This window comes from Leptopilina boulardi, unplaced genomic scaffold (assembly GCF_019393585.1).
Source record: "Leptopilina boulardi isolate dan_hultmark-lab unplaced genomic scaffold, ZJU_Lbou_2.1 LbouV2_384, whole genome shotgun sequence".
Classification (NCBI taxonomy): domain Eukaryota; kingdom Metazoa; phylum Arthropoda; class Insecta; order Hymenoptera; family Figitidae; genus Leptopilina; species Leptopilina boulardi.
Window position 1 is genome coordinate 1,616,033 of NW_026137956.1, and position 16,293 is coordinate 1,632,325.

A 16,293-nucleotide genomic window follows, 5' to 3' on the forward strand; every position below is an offset into this window, starting at 1 on the left:
GAAGATCTGAAGAAGATCGATAAGTCGATAAAAGTCGTATTTTTGAAAAAAGTCAGAAAAAGTCGTATTTTTGAAAAAAGTCAGAAAAAGTCGTATAATCCGAGGCCTGTAAACATATAATTTTCATTATTATCATTTAATATGTAATAATATTCTAATAAATTAAATTATTATTGATAATATTAATCTTTAATTTCTTTATAACAAACAATTAAATACTAAATTTGGCGTGCTTGCGCGCGTTTAATTTTGCTAGTTGTATTTTAAGTGTTTATCATGATGAGGGAGCTAAATGGTCATGAAATGAACAACTTTTTAACTTGTTTAATTATTTTGACTTTTTATATTTCAGACTGAAGGACAGGAAGGAGGATGCAGAGAAAGCATGGCCCCTGCATAGTTCCCCGGTCTCCCCACATAGAAGAGGGGCCACTGGGGGACTGGTCCAGAAGAGGCGATGCTGCCATCGCTCCGTCGAGGGAATCCGCGATAGGCAAGTGGAATAGTTTTCTACGAACGTAGCGACACAATCTGAAATGTTTAATTTTTCAAATATACCTTCTACTTTAGAAATTATTGAGATCTAATTATTAACCAAAAATAGCAAAATATTATTTGAAATATCATATATTAACAGTTATATATAAAATTTTTTTATCAAATATAATTTTTGAAATATTAGAAGTTTTATACATTAACCCATATTAACGCCCATGCTTAGACACATGGAAATATCTGCAAAATCAAAATTGGAAAGAGGACTGCGGTACAAAAAATGACTTTTGACGTTAAAAAATGTTTTAAAAAATAATTTGTTTAAACAAATTGTTATAAACAAATTAACAAAATTGATGAATTTTTAAAAACTAACAGCGCCATTTGATTCTACGGGCAAAATTACTAAAAGAACAAGTATTACTTTTTCAAAATTTTCACGCCATTTGTTATAAATAATTTATAAACAAAAAATGCACTGTGGTGCACCCATCAGAGCCTATGCTTAGACACATTGAAATATCTGCAAAATCAAAATTGGAAAGAGGACTGCGGTCCAAACAATGACTTTTGACGTTAAAAATTTTTTTAAAAATAATTTGTTTAAATAAATTGTTATAAACAAATTAACAACATTGGTGAATTTTTAAAAACAAACAGCGCCATTCGATTCTACGGGACAAATTACTAAAGGAACATGTATGACTTTTTCAAAATTTTCAATCAATTTATTATAAATAATTTATAAACCATAAGTGCACTATGATGCACCCATCTGAGCCCATGATTAGACACATGGAAATATCTGCAAAATGAAAATTGGAAACAGGACTGCGGTTCAAACAATGACTTTTGACGTTAAAAATTGTTCAAAAAATAATTTGTTTAAACAAATTACTTTTTGAACAATTTTTAACATTTAATTTTTTATTATAATTTTTACAACATTTAATAAAAAATTAATAACTCAACAACTGTTTGCAATAATCGTTAGTTGTTATTATTAAAAATATCGAATTTTTAGGTTTACAATTTTGCAATTTTATATTCATTGAAAAGAGGGCAATTGTTTTATATAATCAGTAAAAGTTTAATTAATTTATTGCAAACAGTTGTTGAGTTATTAATTTTTCTTTTAAATGTTGTAAAATTTTGTTAATGTAAAAAAAAACTAACAAAAATTTAAATTTTCAAAAAAAGGTTAAAAGTGTTTTTTTCTTTTATTGTAAACTACAGATTTTCATAAAAGTTTTAACATTTTAGAAAATCAATTAAAATTTGTTGACACGATTGACCTGGACTTACTCTTTTTTATTTAAATTAAATTAATTCAATTTAAATAATTATTACATTCATCCCTATTTGATTGCATTTTTGAGCTTTATGCTCAGATGACGGATAAGTTCCGGGACGTAATCCCTAGTGTAGGTCTGTTTGCACCTGGGTATTAAGTGTGTACAATTCGTCAGGTATTTGCGCCCTTTAGAGATGCTTTGAGAGGTATTCTATACAATTGCCAGCTCTGGAAAGTAGATTTTATAGTTGGGATATAGTAAATATTAGACAACTATTGAATGATATTAGATTTTGATTCAAAAACATTCCTGAAACATTTTCAGAAAGTACCAACAAATTTGTTTAAACACTGTTTAAAGACGTCTTGTATTTTATTCTACAAATATTTTTGCAAAATATGACGTTATTAAGTGATTTGTGTAGACATATAGGGGAGCGTGGGGCGAAGCGGCGCAGTCAACATTTCTCAAAAACAATAACATTTAATTGTTCATGACGTATGTCAACAGTTACACCACTTTAATTTATATTTTTGGTGGCATAACATTTAGGATTTCATTAACTCATAGACGCTTCAGGATAAATAACTTGTTTTCAACCTCTGGAAATTCAGTTTTTTGTTTTCATAAAATGGAAATTTTTTCTATAAATTTTTTGCATACTTATCTTAAACATACGTATTTTTTAAAGTTAATATCCTTTACTTTTGTAAACAAAAAACAATTGTGAGATTTTCCGCTTAGGAATTAAGTTATAATTTTTAAAATAAAAAATCGATTAAAAACTTTGATAAATAAAGTGATAAACTACTAACTTTTTTCAGGTTCAGACAAAATTTATGACATATCACGGTGCGCCAGAAAGAGGTTTAAATAAAAATGAATTGGCACTTAAAAATTCCTTTTGATTATGGTTCTAAGATGAATAAAAAACTTTTCTCAATAGGTTTTAAAATCAGCTTACGTGCCCAATTTAAAACAAATTGAGTTTTAAATATTTGAAAATAGTATTTTATGAGGAACTAGAATTTATTTAATGTATACTTATATGCGTATAGATAATAGATGTTTTAGATTTGGGTTCATATAAATTTATTAACAATGAAGTTAGTTTCTTGTTTCGTTTTTATATTTATGCATTAAGAGTGTCGAACGGTATATGAAATTCTTTGGCGAGAAGAGAGCTTTAATTATCGCTCTGAACGTGAAATAGTATTGATTTTAAAATACTTTTTTCTCGAAACACGAACACTTTTAACAAAATCAGCCAAAATCCTCATCTTATAAATTTCCTAAATCCAAAAAACTGTACGAATCCATAGAAAAACATGGTTGCAAAACAAAAAGTAGAAAAGTAATCTAATAACAGCTGCGACTTTGTGCGCCCTGCATGCTGTTGCCATCTGACGGCGACAGGAGGTAATGTACCTGTCATTATATTACTTTTCGTTTTGCAATAGTGTTTTTGTATAGATTCGTATAATCTTTAGGATTTAAAAAGCGATAATTAAAGGTCTCCTCTTGCCAAAAAATTTCAGAGATCATTCGACTGTCTTAAATAAATTTTGTCACTCTTAAAATCGTTCTTTTAACATTATAATTTAATTTTTTAAAATCGGACACAAACACTACAGCAATATAATTATTTATATGTAAAATTGAAAATAAGTAATTATTTTATCATTTATTACAGTATTTATTAGATTAAATAAATTCTGATTCCCCATAAAACACTGTTTTTATATAAAAACTCAATTTTATTTAAATCGGGCACGTAAACTGATTTTAAAAACTATTGAGAAATGTCTTTTATTCATCTAAGAATCATAATCAAAAAGAATTTTTAAGTGACAATTCATTTTTTTTAAACCACCTTCTGGCGCACCGTGATATTTTTAATATTTAATTTAATTATAATACTTTACTGAATTTTTTATTTAATTTAATATTTAAAAGAAAAAACATTAACAAAAATTATTTACGTTTATTTAATTTTATTTTGATACAACTAACTTAAAATACAAAAAAAAGCGAGTGCGCCGCTTCGCAACAAGCTCCTTTACTTTCCAAAAATATTAAGGGAACATTTTTTCTATATGTAAAAATTGCAAATAAATTGGAGTCTTTTTTTCAGTTATACACACACATATATATATTCATTTGTTGAATAAACAAAAAAAATTATAATCAATAATTTAACAATACATTATACTTTCTGTAACAAAAACAAGAAATTATTAATAAAATCTTTAAAAATTTTCCAGTCATATAAGTAATAATTAAGTATAAATTTCTCTAAGAAATATCTTAAAACTTTCTCTTATTTAATCTTATTCTATTTTTATACTTTAGCTTTAAAAAAATATACAGTATAAAAAATTATATAACTTAAATTTTAATTAAAAAGTCTCCTAAAAAGAAATGTACACTTTCTACATAATTGTTTTTCTTAAGAACTATATTTATATCGTAGTAATGTTTGTTTACGACTAGTTTCAACATGTTCTAATAAAAAACAAATTAATTGTAAAATATTCTATTTTTAAATTATTATTTTGTATTTTTTTTTTGAAATGGAATAATTTACTTGTAATATTTCAAAATTGAAGAAAATATAAGGAGCTGTATTTATTATATTGATACATTTATATTTTTAAAAGCTCCTTGGCAAGTTTCGGTATATTAAATATCTTTTTGGTGAAAATGAGAATTAAATGTATATGTATATATCGAAATGGACGTCATGGTCTCACAGTTCATGGATACGGAAAAATAGATTCTTTTTTTATGTCCTTCTCAAGGATCGGAGGCAGGTATGAGCCTATATATATAAATCTTCGTATAGAGCATCACTTAATTTGTCAATGAAAATCTTCGCAAGTTTGTTTTGTAACTTTCCTTGCGTCAAAAAGGTTGTCAAGTAATTAGATCGAAATTTAATTCCTTCATATAAGTGGCTAATTCACTTCCCGTGAATTCTGTCTCATCGTAGTCTTGAAGGCTGGAATTACTTATAGTATTCCCACTGTCGATACTGGGATGACTGTTAATTTTTGGCGGTGCACTCGCAACTTCTGGCTTGATTTTTGGTTTCTTTGATGGCCTTGGTTGACTTCCAAATAAACTCTTTGTACCAAACCTTAGACGTCCTGCCAAAATTCCTAAAATATTACAATAGATTTATAATAATTAATGACGAATTATTGATATAAAAAAAAGATAAATGAAAATTTACCTAGAGTAATGGTTTGTAGTGGTCGATGATGAACTCGTAAAGTAGATTCATCGACATACACGGTTTCTGAATTGTTATTGCCTTCGTTGGAACCTTTTCCAATAGTTGTCATTACAGTGACTTGACTTGTATTTGAAGCTCTTGAGCCATTTCTCATTATTTCTGGATGAGATCCATTTATCTTTGAAATTACAACAATTTGTGAATTTTTTCGTTCAATTCCACTATTGCAGCATTTAATTGAATTTTTTCGTTGATCAAAAGTTGATAATTGTTGATTTTCCTCGCTGGCAGAAACTGATGCAGATTTATGGGAATCAACACGATGAAAAGTTGATCTTGGATGACGAGAAAGACTTGTATATGTACGATGTAAGGGACTTGATGTTTGTAGTCTGTTTCCGCAGTGTTTTGCCAGCATTGACTGAAAATAATAATAATTATTATTATTTATTTAAATTATATAAACATACAAGGTTTATTAAATTAAATTTTCTTTGTATTTTTCTAGAGTAGAGAATCTATAGGCGTGTAGGTAGGAATCTTTATGTTTCGACTCTTCAAGAAATTTTGTAGCCACATAGCGTGTGAAAATTTATATTAGAAATAATAAATAAAAAAATAACTTAACAAATATTAAAATTATATTGGAAATAAAAGAGTAAATTAACCAAAAATTAAAGATGTTGACAAAGAATTTAAGTAGATTCTGTAATGAAATTATTAATAATAATTTGACGCTCATTTTTCCTGTGTTCGACCAATTTCACCCCTATTGTGATTAAAATTAAATTTAAGAATGTCGAACGGTCTCTGAAATTCTTTGGCATTTAATTATCGCCCTTTAAAAATGGCACTGAATGTGAAAATGATAAACATTGATTTTAAAATACTTCTTTCTCGAAACAAATCGGACAAATCTATACAAAAACGCGATTGTAAAACGAAAAGTAGGAAGGTAATATAATGACAAGTTTATTACGTCCTGCTGCCCTCAGATGGCAGGAGCATGCTGGGAACACAATGTCGCAGCTGTCAATATATTAATTTCCTATACTTTTCGTTTTACAATCGCGTTTTTGTATAGATTTGCAAAATCTTTCGGATTTAAGAAATTTATAAGATAAGGATCCTTGGTATTTTGGCCGATTTTAAAAAAAGTGTCCGAGTTTCGAGAAAAAAGTACTTGAAAATCAATGTTTATCATTTTCACGTTCAGTGCCGTTTTTATAGGGCGATAATTAAATGCCAAAGAATTTCAGAGATCGTTCGACATTCTTAAAGACAAAATTTCTGATACATAAAATCATTTAACGTAAAATTAATTTGATATAAATCTTATATGACATAAATTTCATTAGACATAATTTTCATTTGATATTAAATTAAAATGACATAAATTGCATTTGACAGAAATTTCATTTGATATAAAATTCATTTGACATGAATGTGATTTAACATATAACTTAATTGGCATAAAATTCATTTGTAATAATACTCACTTTACATAATTTTAAATTAACATAATTATACATCGACATAAAATTTATTTGACATCATAGTCACTTGTCATAAAATTCATATAACATAAATTCCATTTGATATAAATTTTATTTTATATAAATTTCATTTGACATAAAGTTCATTTAATATATATCTTATTTGACATAAAACTTATTTGATATCAAAATTCATTTGACATAAAATTTATTTGTCATTAAAGTTGCTTCCTCTATCCTTTTCCTACACAAAGAAGCTTATATGTATGACAAGGATAGCCAATGCTACTTTTATGACAAATGAGTTTTATGTCAAATGAATTTTATATCAAATAAGTTTTATGTCAAATAAGATATATATTAAATGAACTTTATGTGAAATGAAATTTATATAAAATAAAATTTATATCAAATGAAATTTATGTCAAATAAGAATTATGTCAAATGAAATTTATGACAAGTGAATATTGTTTCAAATAAATTTTATGTCAATGTACAATTATGTTAATTTAAATTTAAGAGAAATGATATTTATGTTAAATGAAATTTGAGGTTTATACTAATACTGATAATTATGCTTAGTTTTAAGCGATTTTTTTTAAATTGTGCAAGAATTGAGTTAAATTAAGCTCTACACGGAGAGACCGCCGGTTAGAAAAATTACTAAAAAAATTTACAAGTAGCGGAAATAAGGTTACATTGTCAAATATTGCTGTAGACTATAGTAATTTCTATTCCAATTTGTGTGCAATTTTACTATAGTATACAGGTTTTATTAAGTATGCTGCTAATAGAATTTTCGATTTCCTACAGCAATATATGACAAAGTAACCTTATTTCCGCTACTTGTAAATCTTTTTAGTAATTTTTCCAACCGGCGGTCTCTCCGTCTAATTAATTACTAATTATTTAATTAACTTACTAATTAATTAGAGCTTAAATTAACTCAATTCTTGCAGATTCTAATTAAATTAATCATAATTTATCAGTGTTAATTACAAAAAAAAGTTATAGTCATTGTATAATAGAACAGATTTAATTTTGGGTTAATTTAACTTAATTTAAAACGTATTTGAACTATCTCGAATTTTTTTTATTAGAGTTGGTTAGCTACTGTCTTGTGGATAGTCTTTCTAATTCTACAACTCTTGTTCAGCGATATCCCCCTTATATTCTTTGAGACTCGTGCAATAGTGGGGATCCGCGAACGTTATTGGCTGTCCTTAAATAAGTGGGAGTAGTTCTCTCCACTTTGTGCGCAGTAGCGTTGCGTATTAAATACCCGCCCACTTGACTAGCTTCCCAAATGCGTACGTTTCTATGTCTCATAGGGGGAAAATTTGATATAATTTAAATAAAATTTAAATAGTAAACTATTATAAAATATTAAAATTTTTCTTTGTTTACAATTTGTAAATTCAATCGCGTATTTTTAAATTACAGTTTTTTTGCTCGAAAATTAAAAAAAAATTAAGACCAAATTTATTTTAAAACAGGCAGTATAAAACGTCGTTTACCTAAACTTTAGGGAAAAAATTTTTTAAAGTAATTTCGATGTCTTATTTTTTCTTTTCACATTTGAAGGAGTTTTCTTTTTTCTTTCAAAATCCGTTAGAAAACGGACCAATTAAATTGTTATAAAAAATATTTTTCACGGTGAAGACAATCCACATAAAAATTTTTGGCCAAAAAAAGTGGGGTTTTTGAGTAATTAAAATTCTTTTTTATTAAAATGGCCTCCATTTTGTTATTTTTGAACATTTTTTAATTTTTCCAACGGATTTTGAAAGAAAAATGAAAGCTCTTTCAAATGCAAAAAGAAAAAATGAGACATCTAAATTACTTGAAAAGTTATAACACTTTAAAGATTTTTTACCCTAAATTTTAGATAAATGAAATTTTAGCCCGTCTGATTTGTAATGAATTTGGTCTAAAATACTTTTATTGATAAAATAAAATTTTATTTCACAAAGTGTGAAAAAAAAATGATTAACTGTTCATTTATTTTGAAAATCTTATCAAGCCGCTGTGTTTTTTTTTTTTGGTCGAGAAAAAACTTTTTATCCTTGATAAAGTTGAATTCGACCTCGAAATAACTGTTTGGAAATCTCAGTAAAACTTAGATATGAAATTAAGAAACGTGGGATTAACAATAACAATGGTCAAAATAATAAAACTGCCTTACCTTGAAAGCTTCTCGAAACTTGTTGGACATAATGTTGTAAAGTAGAGGATTAATGGTAGTTGATAAATAGTAAAAAATTCCAGACATATAGGTAAGCGTTGTATAAACAGTTATTAAAATAGGATGAGGATTTTTCGCTTCTGTTCCATAAACAGCGATGAGTCTTTGTGCATGAAAAGGTGCCCAACAAATGAAGAAAGCCACTACAACTGCAACTGAAATAAAAGAGAAGATTCTCTTTAAAAGTCAATTCTAATAGAAAGAGTACACGTTTTTATAGGCACTTCACTAGTACTTCCTATACCACTATACTTTTTTCTTCTGTACATTAGACAAATTTTAATGTGAATAAAGTATACTGTTTTTTTCCCCCTATTTCGTGCAAAATGTTTCACTATTAATTTTATCATCTAAATTATTTTCATTTATAACTAATTGAGGAAATTGACTAAATTGTATTTGATTCTTGTTTATTTCTTTGTATTATTTTTCAATATAAGGGCATTTCACGTGACATTTTTATTCAAAAAATTTTTTTTTTAATTGGAAAATTTTTTTTTTGAATTCTATATGAAAAATAATGAAATAATTCTTTTTTTTATTTTCATTAAACGATATTTGCAATTATTTAGGTCGTTACATAGAGTTTAGATTATGTATTTTAGAAATGAAACCACTTCAATTTCCAATTCTTTGGTAAGTCATTTCTTTTGTCTTGTAATTAACCCCTTTGCAGTCTAGTAGGAAAATCGTTTGTGGGCCTAAAACGGTCAAAAAAAAAGTTTTCAAAAAAATATCATATCATCGTATTAAAAGTTTTTGGGGTCGCTGAATCCAAATTTAAGATCAGATTTAAAAACTTCAAAATGTCCAACCCAATATGGCGGAAAAATTTAAAGTTGATTCGATTCGTTCAAAATTTGGTCGCTGAATCCAAATTCGAGGTCAGATTTTAAAAAATCAAAATGGCGGACCCAACATGGCCACCCAATATGGCGGAAAAATTTAAAATTAATTCGATTCGTTCAAAATTCAGTACTTGGGGGTTTCTTAGGTTGCTAAATCCATATTTGAGGTCAAATTTGGATTCAGCGACCCCAAAAAACAATTTTTGAACGAATCGAATCAATTTTTTAATTTTTCCGCCATATTGGGTGTGCCATTTTGAATTTTTTAAATCTGACCTCAAATTTGGATTCAGCGACCCCAATAATCTTAAGGGAACCTTTTTTATGCAAATCTAGTCAATTTTTACATTTTTATGGACGCCATATTGGGTCCGCCATTTTGAATTTTTTAAATCTGACCTCAAATTCGGATTCAGCGACCCCGAAAACTAAGTTGATAAAAAATTCTTTGATATTGTATTACATATATAATAGTTAAACCAATTGAAATTTTTTTATTTTTTTTTTATTTCAGTACTTTTTCTCGCATTTGAAAAAAAACAGACTTAAAAATCATACCAAATTTGTTTTTTATTCCTTATGACTCCTATAACAGAAATTCACTTGAATTTTTGATTTTTGTCAATTTGGTTAATAATGACAAGCTGTCCCCATTTACCCTGAGTTTTCAAATTTTTGGGGTAAATGGGGATAGCTTGTTATTATTAACGAAATTGACAAAAATCAAAAATTCAAGTGAATTTCTGTTATAGGAGTCATAAGGAATAAAAAACAAATTTGGTATGATTTTTAAGTCTGTTTTTTTTTCAAATGCGAGACAAAATACTGAAACAGTTTGACTTTGATTTTCAAGTTTTTATGCATTGAGCGATAACTTTTTTTATCTTGTTGCCAATTGTCAAGATAAAAGCTTGGCAATACTCAAAACCTCTTGCAGGTGATCTGAAGTTAAAATATTGACGTTGAACTTAATTTTAAAACTTCAGTAAATTAAGCTCCAAAACCTCTTGTCCCCATTTACCCCAAGTGACCCTATTTCATTATTTTTCATATAGAATTCGAAAAAAAATGTTCCAATTAAAAAAAAATTTTGAATGAAAATGTTACGTGAAATGCCCCATATATCGATAAATATTGTCTACATTAGAGTTTATTGACTTATACTTCTATTTTCGACCTGATATTAATCTGAAAATAAAATTGAAATTCCCAAAACAAATTTTTTTTACGATATTTCACAATTTGAATTACATTAAATATATTATAATGTTTCTTGAATACAGAAATCGATGTGGATATTTTTCGATTATATTAAAATTTTATATTTTTATAACTTTTCTATTCGTTTCTTGAAACTTTTTTAAATTGCTTTAATTAAATTAAACGTGTTCTTATTCAATTTTGTTTGGAAAAATGTAGTTCTTCTCTCGTTTTGCCATAAAATTGGAATTTATATAGAAAATTAAAAAATAAAATATTTATATTCAATACTATTTTATTTATTATGTTTTTGTTAAATTGAATTTAATTATTATTAATAAAAATAATTAATAATAGAAAGCTATTGATAAATAATAAAAAAAAGTCAATAAAAAGTGCATGCATCTTTTTTTCTCTTTCTTTAAGTCGAACGATAACATTTACTTCCATTAACCTTTACAAAGTCACTTTTATTACACTCTACTAAGGAAATGAACTTTTATTGCTCACTTTTTTATTCACCTATATATATATATATATATATGATATTTCTTACTTTGTCAAAAACGTAAAACAAAATGAAAATTATATTTAAATAGTAAATTTTTTTTTTTATTATTTTTTAGAAATTTTTCAAGAATATATAAATGAAAACAATTTTTTTCCTCCTACTCGTGTTTTATAAAAAAAAATGAGGTCCATTAGGGAAAAAGAATGGACTTTTTACTTTTTTTTCGAAACTTTTTCTGACGGATTGAGAAATTTAAAAAAAAATAGATTGCATGAATACAAAATTTTTACATAGTTTTCTTTATAGGAAGATATATATATATTTTACATGTGGAGAATATACTGTCGAATTTAAACCAACACCGGAAATAAAATTCCTTTTTGTTTTATGTGTTGGGAATTGTAGTATATACGTGGTACATTTAATGGGCTCTCTTATCAAACTCATAAATTTTTTTTCAAATATCCTCTTATTTTTTTTTTTTTTTTGAATTTATTTGCAGTTATCTGACACTTATTATGACGTCAATAATCGAGATATTAGAAAATATATTCCATAAGCCGCGTATGTGAAATTTCAAAAAAATTTTATAGAATTTATTTTATACGTTGGATGTTTCACGTCAACCGGACCATAGCTTTGCACAAAATTCTAATTAATAAAAATAAACATGCAATACATCAACATACTCGTAAACAAATATTCTTTTATTTTCTAAAAATGATGCATTTTGAGTAATGACAAATTGTAATGTTTTTTGGGTCGCTGATTACGAATCAGAAGTTAGATTTTCAAAATTTTCAAAATTCAAAATGGTGGATTCAATATAGCGGACGAATTTTGAAAAATTTATTTGAATTCCCTTGAAACTTGTTTCTCAGGAGTTTTTGAGGTCGTTGATTATGAATCTGAAGTCAGATTTTCAAAATTCAAAATGGCCGATCCTATATGTCGGTCAAATTTTTTGATAATTGGTTATTTTCTTTTTTAGAAATTTCCTTAAAGATTGGTGGATTTTCTTGAAATTTTTTTCTTGTGGGTTTTTAGAGATACTGAGTACAAATATGTCATCAGATTTTCAAAATTCAAAATGGTGGACCCAAAATGGCAAACGACTTTTTAAAAATCGAATTCAATTCGCTAGATAATTGTTATTCAGCGGTCCCAATAAAAACATAAAGAAGCAAATTTTATAAAAATTCATCGATTTTAAAGGAAATTTCAAAAAAAATAACTAATTTTCAAAAAATTTGACAGCCATATTGGATCCGACATTTTGAATTTCAAAAATCCGACTTTAGATTCGTAATCATCGACCCCAAAAACCCTCAAGTAATAAGTTTCAAGCGAATTCAATAAATTTTTTAAAAGTCGCTCGCCATATTGAGTTCGCCATTTTGAATTTTGAAAATCGGACTTCAGATTCGTTATCAGCCACCCAAAAAACCTCTCAGTAATAAGTTTCAAGTGAATTCAAAAATTTTTTTTAAATTTAGGGTGACTAACACTCAGAAAAACTCTCCAGATCAGGGAAAAGTCTTGGAAAAGTCCTGGAATTTTAAAAGGAATTGTAAAAAATAGAGCAATAACGGCGCCTATTTGATTTTTGCTCTAGTTTTTCGTAAAAAAAGAGCAGATGTTAAAATGGCGCCAAATCACAACGGCCTTATTTTAATTTCTGCTATAAATTTTTTTTTGTAGAAATAGAGCAAAAACAGCTCCAGTTTTTTTTTGTAGAAATAAAGAAAAAACAATGTCATTTTAATTCCTGCTGTAGTTTTTCGTAAAAGTAGGACAAAAAATAAAATGGTGCCATTTTTGCTTTATTTCTACAAAATAACTAAAACATAAATTAAAATGACGTTGTTTCTGCTCTCTTTTTCCGTAAAACTAGAGCAGACATTAAAAAAGCGTCAAATTGCGCTGTTTTTGATCTATTTTTTAGTAAAACTAGAGGAAAAATTAAAATATCGTCAAATTAAAACGGTGCCATTTTAATTTCTGCTGTAGTTTTTTGTAAAAATAGGACAGAAATTAAAATGACGCCGTTTTTACTCTGTTTTTTTTTAAGTGAAACTAGTGGAGAAATTGAATTGGCGGTGTTTTTGCTATATTTTTTCGAAAAACTAGAGCTGAAATTAAAATGGCGTCAAATTACAACCATTTTAATTTCTGCTCTAGTTTTACGGAAAAATAAATCATTACATCATATATTAAATAATATGTCACGGAAATATTTTAAGGGTGTTATTGAAAAGTCAGGAAATTGTTCTTTCGTAATTTGTTAGACACCCTGAAATTCGTCAGCCATATTGGATCCACCATTTTGAGTTTTGAAAATCTGACTTTATAGATTCGTAATAAGCGACCCAAAAAAAAAAATCTCATTACCTAATATTTATGCATCATTTTTAGAAAGAAATTAATATATTTATATTCGCTTATTCACAAATATATACAGCATATATAAAACAGTATCATAAAGACGCCATTTTGAATTTTTAATTCTGCAACATTTTTATTAAAAGATTAGAATTTTGGGTAGAGTTCTAGGCCGGTAGACGTAAAACGTTCCATGTTTATATTTATAAAGTCAGTTTTCAAAAATTAAAAAGGGCTAAAAAATTATGTAAAATCTAAAAAATTTTGTTTTTTTTTTTTGAATTTATGTAGTTTATTCTAACTATTTTATGACATAATATGGATTATATTTTAAGTTTATTCAACTTCATATAATTCAGAAGGTTATAGAAAAAAATGTCTTGTCATCCTTGACATTGAGAGTTGTGGCAATGAATCAGAAAAAAAAACATTTCACATATAAGAATACTTGCTTTTGTTCACAAAAATATAATTTATTTACTGCGTTTCATTTAAAAAGTTATTATTATATATTTGCATCGTGTTTCACTTTTTTTATGTCTAATTATATATTTATGATTGTTCAAAAGAAAAAGAAAAAACTGAATTATTATTTCTTTAATCCTACTTTAAAAATACATTTCTCAATTATTTATGTGACTATGAATCTCTTTTTTAATCTTAATAAATTCCTTTGTCCAACACAAAAATTTTTTCTTTTAAATCATATTTAATTTGTTGTGAGTGGACGGGATTTCGATGATACATGCTTAGTGGTTAAAAATTCAATGGGTCTTTTTATAGAATAAAAATTCTGTTTTTAGATACACTTTATCGAAACAACTGTTTTGGCAAATATATCTGTTTGCAGCGCCAAAAAAAAAATTTTTTTCTGTATAATGACACATATATATGATGTTTTTTAAAGTTATTTTTATCAATATTGAGTCTTAATTATATTTGGTAATTTTTAAAAATATATAATATTTATGATTTTTAAAAAAAGTTTAAATATTTAATATTTTATAAAGTCAATGAAAAATTTATCTTTTTATTATTTGAATTTAACTATCTTTAAAAATCTGTAAAATATCAATAAAATTTACAAAAAAAATAATATGTAATAATAATAAAATATGTGTAATAAAAATAATAAAAGAAAGAATATTTCCTATTTTCGAAATAATAAATGAAATAAAATAAGAAAATTTGAGATTTCATTTTTGTATATTGCATTCCACTGTTTCGCTTTATTGAAATAATATGGATATAAGGTTAATATAAAATCATCAATTAATTTATGCAAATGAGAAAAGATGCAATCTGTAAAATTCTTTTTCAACTGTTATGTTATACTATATAAAGTTTTGAGTCATCCAATTACATTTACTTGAATATTCGCAAATAAGATATTATATGGGAAATGTTTTAATGATTTTTTTTTTTTTTGCACAACATTCATATACTGTAAACAAAATGTTTTTTTAATATGTGCAGTCTATCAAAAAAAGATAAATTTCGACAAACAGAATGTATATTCCCGTGACAGTTTGATTGCCCGCAACAATAAATTGTTTGCGAAATATCACAGCTTTAGCTTTTAAATAAATTGTTATGTACTGTCCCTGGTGAGTCCAATTTGCATTTTTAAACGACTTTCTTATAAAGATAAAGCACCTCGCAATGTTGTTGCGATCATTGAGAAATGTGAGTGCAGTAAAAATAATTTGATTTAATTAATAAAAATTTTATAAAATTTAAATGATTATTAGAGACATGAATATTTTGATAGCATGCGATTTTGTGCTGTTTTTTTTAATTTTACGAGGGAGGTGGGAAATATGCTTATTTCTTGGTATCCAAGATACCACATACTTGACTGGACAAATCCTTAGTGCCATGCCGTCTGATTTTAAATTTTGTAGGTGTAGGTCCCCGGGATCTAGCTTAGGGCTCTGTCACATAGAGCAGATTAGATTTTAACCATGAAGTCTCTTACTGGAAATATTACCTTGCCGCAAGTGACTAAATTTTAATTTAAAATCTAATTTGCTACATGTGACAGAGCTCCTTCCGCAATCATGCTTTTGACGATCTTTTTGAACTATTTTTTCTTTGTTCTAGCGAGAGTCTTTTTGGCTTCGTTAAGAATAGATCTAAAGACTCTGCATAAGAAGCAACCAGGACTTTTCTTAGAAACTACGAACTTTTAACTCTTTTTCCAATTAGACAGTACACATAAAATTATAAGGTATTAAAATAAGCTGCAACGCTTCTTATTTTAATGCAATTTTGCTTATTTTAATACCAAAATGGATTAAAATAAGCAAAATTGGATTAAAATAATAAGCGTTGCAGCTTATTTTAATGCCTTTTAATTTTCTGTGTATATAAATCCAATCTGTGACCTAATTCCTCCAGTCTGTCCACCTTATCCAGAACTAGTTGGACCTTTTCTACCTGTGTAAAGCAATCCAAGTCTCCGAACTCAAGTATGACCCTTCGATCCATCTTATCCATGCCTTCGAAGCTTACCTAAAACGTCAGCATATGTTTTACCTTTTACGGCTAACATAAATTTTAGAACCTCTTCTCCTTTTCTGC

The 16,293-nt window shown here is 26.8% G+C and overlaps 2 protein-coding genes across 5 annotated transcripts in view; one reads left to right on the forward strand and one right to left on the reverse strand.

The window, feature by feature from the left end:
• The window catches only part of LOC127288297 (uncharacterized), a 164,288-nt gene that overhangs the window by 32,694 nt on the left and 115,301 nt on the right, over positions 1-16,293 (forward strand). The window lies entirely within an intron of this gene.
• Positions 3,761-16,293, reverse strand: part of LOC127288285 (pyrokinin-1 receptor-like) — a 66,010-nt gene continuing 53,477 nt past the window's right edge. Inside the window, exons 4-6 of the mRNA XM_051315648.1 lie at positions 8,710-8,924; positions 5,026-5,449; positions 3,761-4,951 (exon numbers count right to left, since the gene is read on the reverse strand). Coding sequence (XP_051171605.1) covers positions 4,707-4,951; positions 5,026-5,449; positions 8,710-8,924 — 884 coding nt within the window. The 3' untranslated portion in view covers positions 3,761-4,706. The remainder of the gene's footprint in view (positions 4,952-5,025; positions 5,450-8,709; positions 8,925-16,293) is intronic.